Genomic DNA, 18527 nt, shown 5'->3' with positions numbered 1-18527 from the left:
CTGTTGGACCGGCCATTCCAGCCCACGGAGCCAAAGTCCTGGGAGGCATGGAGAAGTCCCTTCGGGGCTAAGTTCAGAGAAGGAGAAGGGACCAGAAGTCAAGCAGGAAGCTCTGAAGTCCAGGTTCCTCAGGGTATGGGGTCTCAGGCAGGTCCAGGCTTCTAATCTCACCCGAGTCGCTCTCCAGAATCACCCTGCACAGCTTCTGTGCTGGCTCCAGCCCCCACTCTCCACGTGCATAAAAAGCAAGTTAGCACAAAGCTCAATTTCTAGCCTTCTAAGCTGATAATAACCTTATGTATTACGCTTCTTAAAATAGTTTTCTTGTCTTATCATTTGCATGGCACTGTGCTCAAACTCGTGTGAGATGGAGCTTTGGATAGAAAACACACATTGAGTCCCAGGAAGCTTTTGCATTGATGATGACCAATTCTCACAGACGGACAGTGAGGTGAGGCACCTGGTCATCTGTGAATGCTGTCAGAGACCCCATTTCTGCCACAGGGAAGGGAGAAGCAGCTCAACTTAAATTGGCTGACTGTAAATTGCATTTTCCCTCCATTAGCGTTCAGTCACCAAAAGAAATAATAGTAACCACAGCTATGTTGTAATAATAATATGTTATGTATGCGTTATGTTTTACCAAGCAATTTTTCATGTCTCATCTCATTTCTGAAGCCTAATTTGGGCTATGAAGCTGGGTGAGGGTGAAGATTAGTATTGTCCTTGCGGGGAGGAGGAAACTGACCATGAGGTTCTGAAACTGACTAGAAAGGAAATGTTTAGCTGAGCCAAGCTCAGGACCCAGCTTTCTGGAATTAGAGAGGTCATCCCTGGGGCTGTGCTTCCCTTTTTAGCCCATCTCCACTCCCCACCTCCACACATAGACACTCTTGGGGCTGCCTTTCTGTCCAGGTAAAATTGGGTTGAAAACAAAAAAGGATCCCTTGAAGGAGAAAAATCACAAATGCATAATGTTTACTATGATCACTTTTCCATTGTTTGATTCTTCCCTCCTTTTGCTTTCTTTACCCTTTTCCTTGTATTCCCTTACTGTCCCAGGGGTTACAATTTGGTGACTGGCAGGCCAAAGTCAGCCCATGGGCATGTTTTGTTTTGCCCAAGAGCAGGTTTAAAGCAGTATAACCAGGCAGGTATTGTGCGGTACCTACAAGCCATCCACTCTCGCTCACATTTCTCAGTGACTCCAAGTCTGCTCATTCGTGACCCCTGCTAGATACCTTGGTTCAGGGGACCTCTTGAAAATTGCTTGGCCCCGTAGCTATTTCTTATGGCTAGAGAGCTTTCTGATGGTGCTTTACGATATTTTCTAGTCCTTTACAGTGAGCTAAGGAGGGGAGAGAAGCCTGACCTCTGGAGGGAGAACTGCTCTGCCCCTGAGAAATCCAAAACTTATTTTTAGGGTTATTTTCCTCTGAGTGGTTTTCAGTGGGGTGGGCATCTGACTCGGCCTGTCTCTGTCCTGTCGGAGGCTGTTCTGGCCACATTGTGGGGCCACCCTGGGAGGATTTGGCCTCCTTTCTCTCCTATTGCTGTCTCTGAGATGGCTGCAGCCTCACCCTTGCAGACCTGCCCTCTATCTGATGAGGTGACCCTGCATCCAAGATGGCTCAACTGTGCACACCAGAGACAGCGTGTTTCAGCATCCAGCTCCATCCAGCAGAAGCCACCCTCTCTGAATCACTTCCAGCTTTGCTCTACCTATATCCAGTCCCTCCCCTTGGACTCTCCTGGGTACTGGTTCCTGTTCTCAGTGCCTGTTCTCTTCTAATGTTGGCCTTCTGGTTATAGGCAAATTCACCCTCCTGTGCTTCCACCCAGTCCACCAAATCCTTTTTTCCTGAGTCCTCTGTGAATACCTGGCTCTCTCCCGCCTTGATCTCATGCTCCCTGGGTACCAGAGCTGGAGGATATGGAGTCTTCTCCCCAGTGACCAGCTTGCCGCTCTGGTCTCTGAATACAAACAGAAGGAGATGCAGAAATAAAGGGTGTGGCGGGACTGGGCACAGTGGCTTACGCCTGTAATCCCAGCACTTTGGGAGGCCAAGGTGGGCAGATCACGAGGTCAGGAGATCGAGACCATCCTGGCTAACACGGTGAAACCCCATCTGTACTGAAAAAATACAGGCATGGTGGTAGGCACCTGCAGACCCAGCTACTCGGGAGGCTGAGGCAGGAGAATGACGTGAACCTGGGAGGCAGAGCTTGCAGTGAGCCGAGATCGGACCACTGCACTCCAGCTTCTGCAACAGAGCAAGACTCTATCTCAAAGAAAAAATAAAAATAAAAAAATAAAAAATAAATAAAGGGTGTGGGTAGGACCAGCTCTCTCAGTCCTCATGTCCCCCAGCAATTGAGATGTGTTCTTCAGACAAGTGACTAGCAATCCAGGATGCCCGTCGACATAAGGGAGTTTTGGGTTAAGTCTTTGGTGGTGGAATTTACAGGGTGTTGATAGGAAGGAAGCAGATACATCAGCATTAGAGCTCACACTTTCTGGCACATGCCCGGGAGCCAGGCCCGCTTCCCCAGTCATGCTGACTTAGACTTTCCTGGCACCTCCTTCTCGTGCTAATTTGTAAGTAAATTAATCTCCATAGAAGGTCCAAATGTGTGAGGTTTGTTTTGTTTTTTTTTCTATTCCAGAAACAAAAACCGGGCTTCTGTCCATTCAGTTAATTATATTATGTTTCACTGTTGGAATTTTTAGGCAATTATAATAATTATTGGAACTTTTCGTCTTCCAGAAAGCTGGAAGCTTCCCCCAAAGTTGTAATGCATGTGGAGTGCAATTGAGATGTGGGTGGTGAGAGTGTTTATGGGCGAAGTGGTGGGGAGGAGAGAGCTGGGCAGTGGTTGCTTTTGTTGTCAGAGACTAAATGAGACAGAAATCAAATGGAGAAAGACTCCCACACTAAAGAGGGATCCAGGCTTGGTGTCCTGGCTGGCAGACCCTCCGGGGGCTCAGAGATGCCACAGCAGAGCAACTCTTAGCAGACATATTTTCTAGGCACCTGGCTGTTGAGGGAGGAGGGTGAGGAGGAAAGTGGGGAAAAGGGACAGGAGGAGGTAGAACAGAAAAGTAAACTCATCCCTGCTGAATTATGTGCTACCTCATTTGGTGTGAGAAACAGCCCTTTCTTCCTCTATTATATGTCCATTCTATCTATCAAACTATTTAAGGAGTGCCTTTCCTATAATTAATACTAACCATTAAACTACAACATTGAAGGAGCAATTGCTTAATTCTGAGGAAAATTTAAATTTATTACCAGCACCTGAGATAAAAATGAATACTAAAGAGAAGGAGAGAAACCCCCACAGAAGATAAATAGAAAGCCAAGTGGGATATTGACTTGATCCTTCTCCAGTGCAGGGTAATTTGGCTTCTAAAGTGAGTTAGATCATAATAAATTAAATTTAGATTTCTGCACATCAGTTAAATAACTCCCAAGACAGAATTCCAGTGAGAGGAAGAGGTGATAATACATGGAGGAAATATTAAAATGAAGATCTTATCTAATAATCCATAATTGATGTGCAGTCCCTTGGTGAGGGAAAAGGATTTTCCAGCTCTTTCCTTTGCATGAGCCCAGGCAAGCGAAGGACTGGGTGCCCCTCCTTCCTCACTGGAACTTGTTCTATACGCTGTGGGGAATGTCTGCCACTGACAGTCATCCTCTTCCCAGACCATCCATTCTCTGCAGGTAGAAGTTATATTAGCAGTATGAGATGGGAGCATATGGTGATATGTTAGCATTTCACTGGGGATTATGTTGCACCATCTCCCTCTCTTGGCTGGCCCTTGGAAAAATAAAGTCACTCCCTAACTGGCTGGACCACAGAAAGGCATAGGGGTAAGCAGATACTTTTGTATTTTATGGCTAGCTGACAGTGGGTCTTGTGGATGACTGGAACATATGGTGATATGGAAGGAACACAGTTTTGAAATGAAAAGTCTTGGATTAGAGTCTCAGTAGTGAATTCACTTCTTTTTTTTTTTTTTTTTAAATGGAGTCTCACTCTGTCAAACAGGTTGGAGTGCAGTGGCATGACCTCGGCTCACTTCAGCCTCCGCCTCCCCACTTCAAGCAATTCTTGTGCCTCAGCCTCCCAAGTAGCTGGGACCACAGGCGCATGCCACCACGCCTGGGTAATTTTTGTATTTTTAGTAGAGATGGAGTTTTACTGTGTTGGCCAGGCTGGTCTGAAATTCCTGGCCTCAAGTGATCTGCCAACCTCAGCCTCCCAAAGTGCTGGGATTACAGGCGTGAGCCACCGTGCCTGGCCTGAATTCAATGTTTGTATGATTTGAAGAAGCCCCTTTGCTTCTTTGAGCCTCAGTTTCTTCATCTGTGAAATGGTAACAGTATAACCAGCCTGGCTACTTCATAGGGGTAATAAAAACGAGATATTCAAGTGAAAATGCTTTGCAGATTATTAACAATTTTCTTGGGCCTGTTTGGTATTGACTTTCCATCATTATTCTTTTATTTTTGAAAGTTTGATTTGGTTCTTTTTCAAATCTACCCAGCCATTTTTTGTCTTTTGTTCTTTACTAATTTTTATTCCATATTTTATTTTACTTATTTTTATTTGTATAAATTTGGGGAGTACAAGTATGGTTTTGTTACATTATACCATATTTTAAACATTTTATCTACAATTATGCCTTATTCTGTATCTAGTATTCCTGTATCCAAAGTCCTTGGAGTATCTAAATCTGTTTATAGTTTCTACTGATTCTTATGTAGTAGACTTGCCTTGTCTTGTCTTATAGTGACTTGTTTCCTTGTGTGTCTGGTAATTTATTATTGTATTATTGTATTATTATTATATTATTATATGGTGATTTCATCTTTTGATGAGCTTTGTGGGAATTCTGGGGTCCTAAATTGGAGATGTTTTCCTCCACATAGGACTTACATTTGCTTCTTCTGGGAGCCAGAGTACACCTGATCTGGACCACTTTGTCCCCTTCTTGGGCTTAGTTACAGAAGACTCAGTTTCAGCTTTTCTACCTTTTGGAAGCCAAGGTTTATTTTCTCAGTGACTTTTACCCTGAGGGCAGCCTCACATCTTACCTCTGCTTATCATTCAACTACCCTACCTCTAGTTTCAGCATCCTGTATTTTTTTCCTGGCTTTACTACTCCTTTCATGTTGAAGATTTTCATTCTAGAAAGACCATAAGTGCATCAGAACCCTTGTAGAATCTAGTTATGGTTTAGCATGAAGAGTCCCCTGGGAGTATCTGGTTTGCTGTGGTGCTAGATAACAGAAGCTTCCAGCTAGTGGAAGGCAAGGGCATTCTGAGGGGTGTCAGGTAGCCAGAGGCTGTGGTGCTGGAAGAAGACTGGCTACATGGAGATGAGAACTCCAGGGCCCCACAGCTGCTTAAAACTGGGTCTGTTGAAAAGAGGGAAGACAGTACAGACTTTGAGACAGACATCAGTTGTGTGAACTTGGGCAAATCATTTATCCTCCCTGTGCCTCAGTTTCCTCATTTGAAAATTGGGGATATAGTTTCTTACTATGTATTAAGTTTGTGGGGGCTAGAATTCATTTGAGGTACCCCTCACTACTTCCCTCTGAGGTTCTGATAAGGGGATATGTGATGGTTAATTTTATATGTCAACTTGGCCAAACTACAATGTCCAGGTATCTGGTCAAATACTATTCTGGCTGTTTCTGTGAAGGTGTCTTTTGGATGAGATTAACATTTACATTGGCAGACTTTGCATACAGCAGGCTACCCTCCATAATGTGGGTAGGCCTCATCCAATCAGTTGAAGGTCTTAAAAGAACAAAACTGACCTCTCCAAGCAAGAAGGAATTCTGCCAGCAGACCACCTTAGGACTTCGACTGCAGCTGTTCCCTGGGTCTCCAGGCTACTTTGAGGATTTTGGATTTGTACCTACATAATCACATGAGCCAATTTCCTAGAAATCAATCAGCCAATCAATCAATCTGTCCTCTCAATTTACATGTAAACACACACACACACACACACACTATTGGTGACAATTTCTGTAGAACCCTGACCAATACAGAGGCACATACAAGAATCGGCAAACAAATGGGAAACAAATAATAATTTTATTAATTTCATGACCTGAGACAAGCAAGCTCCTCTAACCCTAAGGAAAGGCTTTGGGTAAAAGCTGAGATGGACAATGTGGAATTGCCTGAGGATGAAGTGGAGCTTCCTATATCCCCACTTCGACTCTAAACCAAGGGACCAGAACACTCAGGGTTTAAGGAGAGATGGTGGCACAGACCCCAAATCTACGTATTCAAACAACCACTTGGGTGAGATAGAAGGCTTGCTTCTAGAAGGCAAGCCTAGTGTGTGCTTACTAGCTAGGGACAAATAGAACAGGACAACCTGTTCTACCTGGACAGTGGAAGTGCATGCTAGAGGGCTAGGCCATGGCTGTACCACACAGGAGTCCTGCCCACCAGCAAAACATGTGTGGCTCCAACCGGTGAGATTAGTTTTGTCTGCCTTGGAGAGGAGCACGAAAGGATGGAAAGAAACACTGGAAGTGTTTACAATACTCACAGCAATGCCCTAGATAGGGTTTTACATGTTCTCCTGCACTGACTGTGCCAGGCTCCACACCATATTTTATTTTCTTAGGAGATAACTCTTCCATGGAAATATGATTGGGTGGGTGAGGAGAAAAGGGTTCTCCTCCTGATAAAATATGGTATAGAGCCTGGTGCATAATAAGTGCCCATTGAATGGCAGGCATTACCATAGGCACAGCATTTTCACAGAACAACATCTCCCCATGAAACATTGATATAAAAGGCAGCCTCTATGCTGGGCAATATCTCCCTTTTCGTAGCACACGTATGGGAGGGTCTCCACCGTGTTTGAATTCCTTGATGAACCCATCTGACTTCAGTTGGTCTAGGACCCTTTGTTACCTGTTTCACACTCCTCTGTGTTAATTTTTCTGAGGTGCAAGTTTCAATGATGGTACCACGGGTTGGAAGATCTGGGAAATATAATAGCTGCCACTAAATATTTGAAGACTATGAAAGACAAAGATAAGACTAGTACCAAATGGCCATGGGGGCATAACCAGATCCAAAAGAGAGATATTACCAGGAGACAGATTCTTGATCAATATAAGAAGGACATATCTAGAAGTTACAGTTCTTTAAGGTTGGAGTAGGCTATTTGGTACCTCTGTGTCACTGGCTGGACCCAGGAGGGATGTCCATGGGGCAGTGGCATGTTATGCTGAAGCTTCCAACATTGGATGGATAGATGCATGATATCATCTTTAAATAAGAAGTTACATCACTGTTTTCTACTCTGACTTTCTTCTACGTTTACCGGACAGCACATCCCCACCTTTCTGCAGGAATCCAGCTGCAGAATACCTCCTTTTTTGGCCCTGGCTGTTAGTAATAAGCTCACTGCTGGGAGGAGGAGGGTTTCTCAGCAAGGAGAGTGAAGAGTAGAGGGGCTGATGGTGAAGGGTGTGCAGACATCCTTTGAAGGAGGAATAGCCTGAAGCAAAGAAAGAAGTTGGCTGAGGAAAATGACAGGAAATGCACAGATAGTGAGTCTTTGAAGATGGTCCAAGAAAATGGCAGTGAGGCTGTGATAAGACTGTGCTACCTAATGGCAAAGAGCATGCAGGCTGGAGCCGGCTGCCGGGGTTCTAATCCCAGCTCCAACACTGACAAGCTGTGTGATATCGGGCACAGGATTTGGGACCTGTTATTTCTGTGCCTACATACCCCTAATTACGGAAAGGTAACATTGGTACCTATTATTGTGAATATTAAATGTAAATAGTTATGACACATAGTAAGTACTCTTCCTGGGTGTTAGCCGATTTATTACAGGGTAAATTTGAGACGTTCTCTTCAGGATCAGACACAGTTCACGGTAGGATAGAAGCTGTATCAAAGGGATAAAGAGTTTCTCATTTTCAAGGTGAAAAAGAAGACAATTGGGACAGTCAGAGAGAACTAGCAGTACCAAGCTCAGGAAAGAAGGGAGAGAGACAAAAGCATGAGTGGGAATGTAGAACAGTTTTAAATCCTAACAGAAGGGAGGGATACCAGGATTTCAGAGCCAGATAATCTGCTTGAAGTGAGAGGGAGAAAAACAGTCCCAGGGAAGGAAGGAGAAAAAGAAATTCAAGATTTCTCCTTGAAGCATGGTGGGAGGAGAGAAATTAAGCAACTTAACGGATGTGCCATCAAGCTTTAGTTTTTGATGCCAGATTATTTAAGCAATGGTCTTGGCCAGGGGTTTGGCAGACTTAATGAGACAGTTTCTATTGAAAAGATTATGTCTTAGTCTTTCTGTGCCTGGTTTATTTCACTTAGCATAATATACATCCATGTTGTCACAAATCACAGAATTTCCTGCTCCTTTAAGGCTGAATAATGATCTCGCTTATATGTGAAGCCTAAAAAAAGTCGAACTCAGAGAAGTAGAGAGTAGAATGGTGGTTACCAGAGGCTGGGGGAGATGTTGGTCAAAGAGTACAAAGTCAGTTAGACAGGAGGAATAACTATAGTTAGTAATAATAGTATATTGCATATTTCAAAATAGCCAGAATAGAGACTTTTAAGTGTTCTCACCATAAATAAATATTTAAGGAAATAAAAATGTTAGTTAGCCTGATTCAATCATTCTACAATGTCTACATGTAACAAAATATCACATTGGACCCCATAAATATGTACAGGTATTATTTGTTAATTAAAAATAAAACTTTAAACAAGATAATGTTTGTGTTTTCTGTTTGTGGCATCATACTTTTGAAACACATTCCCTCTAGATTGAATACATTCAGGTCAAAAAGTGAAGCGTGGGCTTGCTTGGGGGCCATGGATGCTGTTGAGGGCCCCGCAGGAGTGGACCCAGTTCTGAGTGGAGCCCTTTGGGAGCTCCTGGGTGTTTGTTCTTGTTTTCCAGGGACGTATCACTTCCTGTACCAGGGAAGTGTGGGAAGGTGAACATGTGTGTTCAGAAGCTTTCACGGATATTTGTATGAGCCAGGAAATGGAATTCACAGTATAGATACAATGTACTGCAAAGGCCCCATGCAGAGTCAGGGAGGAGGCTGGTGTCCTGGGACGGTGCGGCCAGAACACCCCACACTGTGCCCTCCTGTGGCACTTTGGAAGCTGGATGTGGGGACTCATGAATGGAAGAGCTTGGAAGCCAACTCTCAGGGTCTTTCTCTGCCCACGGACCCTTAGCAGAGGAGATGCTGCTGCTTCTTGTTTCTGTCTTTGGTGTTGGGAGGTTTAAATCAATGGTTCCATCACTTAACAGCTGGTGACCTTGGATCAGCCACCTAACCTCTCTAAACTGATCCCACCCTGCATAAATAGGGGTTGGGTGAGGATTCTGTGATGACATACGTGCAAGCTGCTTTATAAAATATAAAGTGCTATTGAAATAGTGATATTTTATTTTATTTATTCTTTATGTAGTGGTATTATTTTAAACACACCTTCACCATTATTTAATATATTCAGATATTGTTGTAGAAAAGCCCAGCTCCCAGTATGGGCGGTTCTCCCTTAGGGGGTCTCAGTGCAGCAAACTATGACTGCGCTTTGTGCACGTGACAATCTGAGGGGAATAGGCCCCTCCAAGGACACCTTCCGTGACTTCTTTCAATTTCTCATGCCAGCCTGGCTGCTGCTCTGGCTTGCTAGGGGCCAGAATTCCAGAGTTCCAAAATTCTGGAGAGCTCACAGCACATGGTGCTCCCAGAAGGCACTGTAGCCAGGGATGCTGGGATGTTCAACTGCCCTGTAGGGAAACCAGCAGCCTCAGGCCCTCTTGGGCCCATGCCTCTATCTGGTATGAATAGAGAGTAGAGGTGGGGTGAGGCCAAGAGGTCAGTTGCACCCACCCTTCCTGGTGTTGTCATGCGTGCCTGCCCCTCCACCTGCCTCTCCAGCACAAGGAGGCAATGACCCACTAGGCACCCAGCAAGGCCCCAGTTCCAGTGTCCCTTCCCACCTGGCTACACGGCTGAGGCCACTTCCCAGCTGGTCTCCTTGTCCTTCACATGTGGCCAGAGACGTTTTCTCCATGACCTGCTTCAGGCAGACTCAGCTACATTCTGGAGTTTTCTTTCACTCATGTCTTCTTTGCATTCAGGAGTTTTCTTTGCACTCATGTCCTCCACATTCTGGCCTTGCCATTCCTGAGCTGACCATTCCCTGAACAGATTTTTTTTTCTCTGGGCCTTCCTGCCTGTGATGGTTCATTTTATTTGTCAATTTGGCTAGGCCACAGGGTGCCCAGGCATTTGGTCAAACGTTATTATGGGTGTGTCTGTGAGGGTGTTCCTGGATGAGATTAACGTTTGAATCAGTAGACTGAAGAAAGCAGATTGCCCTGCCCAGTGTTGGTGCCCCGTCCAATTCAATGAAGGCCTGAATAGAACAAAAGGCTAAGAGGGAATTCCTCCTGCCGATGTCTTTGAGCTGCAACATGGCTTTTCCTGCGTTCAGACCCCACTGGAAACATCAGCGCTTTCTGGATCTCCAGTATGAGCACCACAGATCCTGGGACTTATCAGCCTCCATAATCACATAAGCCAATTCCTTTTTATAATAAAATTTTTTCTGTGTCAACTTCAACTATATATATATAACATCATAGAGAAAGGTGCAGTGGCCAGGTATGGCAGTCCCTGTAATCCCAACACTTTGGGAGGCCAAGGTGGAAGGCTTGCTTGAAGTTAGGAGCATGAGACCGGCCAGGGCAACATAGTGAGACCCTGTCTCCACAAAAAATAAAACGTAAAAAAAAATGAGCTGGGTATGGTGGTGCACACTTGTGGTCCCAGCTACTTGGGAGCTGAGGTAGGAGGATCTCGAGCCCAGGTGTTTGAGGCTGCAGTAAGCTATGGTTGAGCCACTGTACTCCAGCCTGGGGGACAGAGTGAGACCCCATCTCTAAAAAAAGAAACATTAGGCAATTTCATCCTTGTGTGTGAATGTCATAGGATGTACTGACACAAACCTAGGTGGTAGAGCCTACCACACACCTAGGCTGTAAAGTATAGCCTGTTTTTCCTAGGCTATCATACAAATTTGTACAGCTGTTCCTATACTGAATACTGCAGACATTTGTAACACAATGGTAAGTATGTGTGTATCTAAACATATCAAAACAGAAAAGGTATAGCGAACATACAGTATTATAATCGTATGGGACCACTGTCATATATGCTGTCTGTCATTGACTGAAATGTTTTATGCGTATGTGGCTATATACATATGCACATGCACACACACACACACACACACACACACACACACACCATTGGTTCTGCTTGTCTAGAGGACCCTGACTAATATACTGCCTTTTATCTAGCTTTTTGCTACATACTTATTTCCCCTCTCTATCCTCCCTTAAGCAAAGTAAGATCCCTACTCATCCTTCAAGATCTAACTCATTTGACACCTGACTCAAGAAGCTGTCCCCAGTTCCCCTCACTCCTCTGCTCTCACAGCCCTGTCATCGCGCTCATGTAATTGAACTCACTTTGCGGTGTGTTGCAGGCATCTCCATGTGTGTCTCTCTGCAACGTTGCAATCCCTTCAAGAGTAGAGGCCTTCCAGCTCCACATCGCTCCTCCCTAGCTCGGAGCACTGTCAGGGCTCACATCTTATTTAGAAAATTGCGATAAATTAAATTGGAAGCGAGCCAGTGGGAGACAGTTCTATGGCCCTTCCCATGAGGATGGGATTTCAAGGTCACCGTGGGGTGATGTTCCAAGCAGAGATGACAGCTATCAGGCTGTGACATTGCAAAGCACAGGCTGGGGGTTTCACACCCCCACCGATTTCCTCTGGAATGTTCTGTAGCCACAGTATCACAGGACATTAATAAAATCAATTATTGGATAAAAATCTCTGGTCTCCAAAGCTTCATTTTATGCTATTAGCAGGAGAATGCTGTTTTAAAAGGAGATAACAGAGAGAGAGAGAGAGATCAATTACTGGATAAGCTCACCATGGTGCCCCAGATGAACATGGACACTGGCCAGCAGCTCCTCTTACCTGCCACATGGGCCAAGCCCCTGCACTGCTGTCTGTGGATCCTACCCTGGGCCACCCTGTTCAGGTTTCCCAAATGCAGGAGGTGCGTTCTACTCAGTAATGGGATGGGCAGCTCTCAGCTCAGTGCCCTTAGTACCCAGGCAGCTTGAGACACTTGCATGGCCACTGGGGTCAGTAACACATGAATGAGCACCCCAACCTCAGGGACAGTGTCAGCCCCAGGACACCAATCCTCATGTTCCAGATCAGAACCTGATCAGTACATTCTTCCTGGAAACACAGAGTCTTATGTTTTATGAACTTGAAAGGTCTGAGCTGTTTTAGATACAAACCAGCTCCTCCCCAGGGCTGAGAGTGCTAACATGCATTGGGAAGTGACCACCAAATTTAGGTGTCCAGCTTCTCAAGGCCTTGAAGTCCACACCTTCTGCTGGCTATGTGGACAGTCTGTTGGCTGTGGAGCTGGTGTGGGCAGGGCAGACCCATACTAGGCAGCCTGGGCTGTGGCTAAGAGGCATTCCCTTGCCTCCTCTGCTGGGGGAACCCAAGAGACTGAGCTCTGCTTTGAGCTCTGCCACTTTCCACCTGTGTGACCTCAGACAAGCCAGTAAACCTTTTGGAACTTCATCTTCCCTACTCAGTTCAGAGGGTTTTGGTGAAGATGAAACGAGATCATGAATACAGAAGCCACCTTACACATTCTAAGGTGCTCTCCACATACAGTGAGGGTTATTACTCACTACCCCATTGATGCTTCTTAAAAATACCAGATTCCTGGGTAGGAGGAAGAAAGGAACAGATAGGGTGGCAGTGAGTAGCACACCACTGTAGATGGAACTCCTCCTTCCTTCCCATCACTGCCTCTTCTACAGCCGAGGAGGAATGACAGTCATTCATGAAACTCTGTGCCAGCCGTGGGGCCAGCACTTTCATACCAGGTGTTCTCAAATTGCCCTGGAGAGATGTCCTCTGGGGTTGGGATACTAGAATTCAAGTTCCAGTTCTGCCATTTCCTAACTGTGGGATCTTGGGCAAGGTCCTTACCTCTCCAGGCTGTTATCTCATCTGTATAATAAGGGGATGCACGGTATCCCTCTCATAGAATTGCTCTGAGAACTACATGAAGTAATGAGTCAAGATCCTAGAACAGCACCCAGTATATAGAAGTGCTCAGAAAATGGTGGCAGCCATTGTTGTCATCGTTATGTTTTTATTGTTGCTGATGGTTTGTTGCTGTTCTGCCTCTGACCCCATCTTTGAGCCAGACCTTGCCACTATAAGCCTGGTCTCTGGGGTCGGGTACTGATAAGCAGACCGGGGCTAGTGGAGGACAGGGAGCCGTTCTCACAGACTTCCCATTCGTGTTGCACAGCCTTCGGACGCTGACTGGGACGACGTGTGGGACCAGTTTGATGAGCGGCGGTATCTGAATGCCAAAAAGTGGCGCGTTGGTGATGACCCCTATAAGCTGTATGCTTTCAACCAGCGGGAGAGTGAGCGGATCTCCAGCAATCGGGCCATCCCGGACACTCGCCATCTGAGGTACCTCCTCCTCCTCCTACTCTGTTACCCCCGCAGTCAAAAGAGATCAACAGCAGGCTTGATTTGGGGCCTACTGTGTGCAGCGCCCAGTGCTAAGAACTGGGTTGGACCATCTGCGGCTGGTTGGACACTAAAGGGATTTGGATTTGGTGATTGACCCTGTCTTTGTTGCCTACTGCTTACTGCTGAGAGCCATCCCAAACCCTCCAATTCCCACCAGGAGGTTGGGGGCAGGGGCGGCCTCTTTCGCTGTAACCTGCTCCTCACCCTAGGGATCATTTGACACGAACCCATAGAGCACCAAAAACACTATAGCCAAGGCCTGTTTTTCCCTGGCAGATTCCCACACCCAGGCCTGGGTTCCAAAGTAGGGGAAGACAGGATGATCAGACCCTGGGGCAGGTAGGTGGACGATGTCTTCTGTGACTGGGAGAGAGCCTTCCTGTGCCAGCCCTTGAACATTTTGCCATGTGGAAGAGGAGCCAGCTTGCCATTGGTTCTTCTGTCTGCCTGTGGAGGGGCTCGTTCACACAGCTCCATCCTGCCAGCCTTTAGTCAGGCCATGCCTTCAGTAGGTTGCAGAGATCAGGCCTGGAGCTACGTAGAAAGCTTTGTTTCCCAGCAAGAAGAGGCTTTGTGAAGACTTTCTGCCTCACAACCAACCCTTTTTAGAGTCATAGCAGCCCTTATGCACCCTGGTGAGATCTGGTAATCAGGTTCAATCTCAGTCCCAGCTCCTCCGCTCACGGGCTCCTGGCCTCCAAACTGGGGGCCCAGAAATGCCAAAGACCTGTGTTGGCCTTTCTTGTCTGCTGCAGGAACTTGACTTTGCATCAGCCTTAAATATCAGACTGGCATGCTGAGAGGCTGTGGTACTGGTGTTAGCTTCTTAGCCTCTTATATTTGTCTGGGTCCATGGGTACTCACATTGTGGAAACAGGGGTTTATGAGCAGAAGAGCAAGAATTTTCATGACTTATGAGGCTGATTCCTCTGGCAGTTCTTAAGTTGGTACCCTGTGAAGGCTGGCGGACTCCATGTCCCCAACTAGGTTGCACTACTCAGAAACCTTGCCTTCTACAGCATGTATGCTTTGGAATGACTCAGCCAGTCCTTATTAATCACTATCATTGCCAAAAGCAGCTGAAGTCTTGGTTTCCCTATGAATATAGCAAGGGGGGTGAACTAGATGATATTACAGCTTCTTCTAACTCTGACTTTCTGTGAATTTAACTCTCCCCTCGAGGGACCCATGAGACTCTGCCTTAGCAGCAGTTCCTGGCAGTCCCCTACTGTCAGAGACCAGAGACCCTGCTTACTCCCTTCTGCTGGCCTGAAAGCGTCTGAAAGTCAGAGTCTTGTATTATTTCTGTTTAAATTCCTGGGCACTTGTCCTACTCCTTGGCATCTGAGAGAATTTTATTTAAATGTTAGGCTATTGTATTTCCCTGAGCAGAAACTGCATGTAGGAGAGATGGGAAGAGGGAGCAGACAGGAGACAGGAGCCTGAGAAGCTCCACTGGGTCTTAGGCAGGTGGACCCTTGTCCTGAGTCCAGAGGCCAGGGCTTTCTTGAGGGGCAAAGGGAGGTCTCCTAGCCAGGAAAGTTGCTGGCGCATCTGGATGACAGCCCCCTGAGAGACACCTGCGACTGCTCCCACCTGCAGAAAGAAGGCAACAAGTAATTCACTGAGTAGGCAGGTACGTGGGGGTACTCCGAGCAGGACTAGTTTCTGCACTTTCCTTCTTCTACCATTTAGAGGCAGAAACTAACATTTTGCAAGGGCTGGGCATATGTGGTGGTAGGTGATGAAGAACTGAGCCTGTTTCCAAGGAGCCCAGCTCACAATGTCCAGTTCCAGGGTTTGCACCTAGCCCAGTGTGTTCCATCTGTTAAGAAAGTGTGATCTGCTGGGATTACAGCAAGAAGGGAAGAGAGGATTTAGACAGAATGTAGACTCCCTTTGGGAAGACAAAAAGGGAAAGTGTATCAGCCATATATCTGCCTCAGGGCACCAGCCTTGCCCTGTGGGAGCTGGGATTGTGTAACTCAGAGAATTTCAGACTTAAAGAACTTACTCTGGATGTGCATGAAAAGGAAAGGTCAGGCAATTGAGAATGAGGGCAAGCACACGGGACCAGCAGCCATCTAGGGGTATAGATCACCTACTATGTGCAAATCCCCAGGCCAGCACTGTGAGGGGCCACCAATTGGATCAGCCATCTCCAAGCCAAGTTTAGTCACCATACTGGTGTCACCCTTGTGGTGATGAGAGCTCCAAAGACTGCCAGCAAAGCCCTGTTTTCTTCTTTCAACTGAGCCCTTCTGTCTACGGGATCTCCCACTTCCAGCTCTTGGTTCTCAGGGAAACCTTGACTGTAGGTTGGAGTCATCAGCTATGTCTCTTAATCCTTCTGTGACTCCAGTCTCCCCGTTGTGTCCCAGCTTCATTCTGATGCAATTCCTGGAGTTTGCCTGGCCTTTTGGGCCCTGTCTGCCTCAGATCTGACCAGCTGATGCTGCTGGTGACCTGTGTTTGGGGACCAGGGATTCTCTGCAGCACTACTGACATTTGGAGGTAGATCATACTTTGTCGCAGGGTGTCCTGTGCATTGTAGGCTGTTTAGCAGCATCCCTGGCTTCTACCTACCAGATGCCAGTAGCACACTCCCCAAGTTGTGACAACTAACTATGTCTCCAGACTTTGCCATAGACATCCCCTTGGGGACGAAATTGCAATGAAGATCTCTGCTGTAAATCCAGCCCTGCTTTTTACCTAAGTTCTCAAAAATGAAATGTAAACATGCATTATCAACCCCATCACCAGCAACAGGACAAGGCCAAGCCTTCTTTGTAAAAGCAGAGTTGAATGGAAGGCAGTAACAGCCCAGGGGCTGTTACTGGGATCAGATTGCAATACTGATCCTGGGATCAGATTGCCCTGTTTACAGTCCTGGTTGTGCTGCTGACTAGGAGTAAACTTAAAGTTGCCTAGCTTCTCTGTACCTCGGTTTCCTCTTTTGGAAAATAGGGGTAAAAATCACAATAATGATCCTACCTAATTCAGTTTTATAAAAAGCAAATAAAACATATATAAAGTATTTACCTACCTAATAGAAAATATTTTTCAAATTCTAGTTGTTGCTATTATTACAGGGTATGTGGGCAGGCTGATACTGAAGGGCCAGGAATGGAAGGAGAGGTCTCTGCCAGAAAACTCAAGATGATCAGGCAAGAGATACAACTAACCCCCAAAGTGAGCACACATCTATACCCCAAGTACCAGGAAAGAGCATTAAGATCACTAAGTTGTCAGGGATGGTGAGGGGGGCAGAGGAGAACAGAGGTGGGTTTCAAGGTCAGGTTCAATTCCAGAGAAATGGGAGTGAGTGGTGTCAAATCCCCATGAGTGTGGGGTGCTGGTCCTTAGCATCTGTCATAGCGTTTCTCAATCCAGGCTTCTTACAAGAATTACCTGGGGTGCTTTCTTTCAGTGCTGATACCCAGATTCCAACCAGCTGAAGTACCTCTTTTCTAAGCTCCCCAGCCAGGGTTAAGAACTACTACTCTAGGTAAGCGCTTCTTAAACTTAAATAGGCAAACAAAGAACCCCTCTGAGGATCTTGTTAAAATCTGATTTAGTACATCTCAGATGGGGCCCGAGTGTCTGCATTTCTAACAAGCTCCCAGGTCGTACCAACGCCGCTGGTCCATGAATCACACTTTGAATAGCAGGGACTTACAACAACCATTCTCAAATTCTGGTTCCCCAAACCAGCAGGCCACCAACATCAGCATCACTTGGGAACTTGTTAGAAACACAAACTCTTAGGTTTCACCCAGAGCTACGGGGTCAGAAACTCTGGGGGTGGAGTGCAGCGATCTGAACTGATTGCGTCTGGGCAAGAGCTACAGGTGATTCTAATGCCGGCTCGAGTTTAGAAACCACAGAACACCAGCTTGTACCTGTGGCTTATTTTTGTAACCCAGGTAAAGTTCATAGGTGGGATTGGTGCGGCCAAAAGGCTGAGGGTCTGAGTAGAGAGTAGAGGCCCTGGAATAAGGCCACCACCTCCCAACACACTACAGCCCTCTCCATTTCTCCACTGACATGACTTCTGTTTCTGGCCCTGCAAGACTTTGGCCTCTCTGGTTCCTTCTTGCCCCTCCCTCCTTTCCCAGTTCCTTCATTCACAGGCTCCATGTCCTGCCATCCTCCTAGCAATTGGTGTCACCTCTACCGAGAAGCTCCTATAGTGGGGTCACTCCTGGCCCCTTTGCCATTGGCCCACTCTGGACTTCTGGTTCCTTGAGGATACCCAATCACATTGATACAGTCTTTGCCCCTGCTGGGCCTCCTTTGTGTTCCCATCATGACTTGCAGCTAAGGTCCTACTGATATCAGTTGCCCTCTGGGGTAACACGCTGAGCATCTCCCACAGTGCTTTCCTTGTGTGTGATAGGAATTCAATAAATGTTGAACAAATGAAAGGGAGGATAAGACTGGAAAGGCACATGGCCACCCTCTCCCACCTGCTGTATGTGTAGCGAGGAAAAGAGGAGCTAAAGGAAGCCCCTTCTCATCACCCTTCGATCCTCAGGGGCCTCGTAGAAGGAATCAGAATAGACTCTGAGTTAAAGGAAAAATGCTTTTCCCTTAAAGAGTTCTCATTACTGAAAAAAGAAGGGTGAAGAAACTGCATGTGGGAGGGGTCTGAGCTTATTAAATTTGCTTCCAATTTTCTTACCACAGTAATTGGATTCTGATTTATAGGATGCGTTTGGACAGCGCCTGAAACAGAGAACTATTAGCTGAGCATTAGAGCAAGTGCTGCCAGGAGGGCGGGTGTTGGGGTGAGCAGTTCAGAAATCTGAAGATGCTGCTTGACGGAGGAG

At 46.3% G+C, this 18527-nt stretch overlaps 1 protein-coding gene across 5 annotated transcripts in view; it reads left to right on the top strand.

Annotated features, from left to right (window-relative positions):
- Positions 1 to 18527, top strand: part of GALNT14 (polypeptide N-acetylgalactosaminyltransferase 14) — a 235575-nt gene that overhangs the window by 142119 nt on the left and 74929 nt on the right. For all 5 annotated transcript variants that reach the window (XR_001881883.1, XR_001881884.1, XM_017854208.1 and 2 more), the window contains one exon: positions 13463 to 13632. Coding sequence is in view for 3 of the 5 variants with exons in the window: in XM_017854208.1 (XP_017709697.1) it covers positions 13463 to 13632 (170 nt within the window). In the remaining 2 variants the exon portion in view is untranslated. The remainder of the gene's footprint in view (positions 1 to 13462; positions 13633 to 18527) is intronic.

Source organism: Rhinopithecus bieti, unplaced genomic scaffold (genome assembly GCF_001698545.2).
Source record: "Rhinopithecus bieti isolate Rb0 unplaced genomic scaffold, ASM169854v2 scaffold_37555, whole genome shotgun sequence".
In the NCBI taxonomy this organism is placed as follows: Eukaryota; Metazoa; Chordata; class Mammalia; order Primates; family Cercopithecidae; genus Rhinopithecus; species Rhinopithecus bieti.
This window is presented reverse-complemented; position numbering and strand designations above follow the sequence as displayed.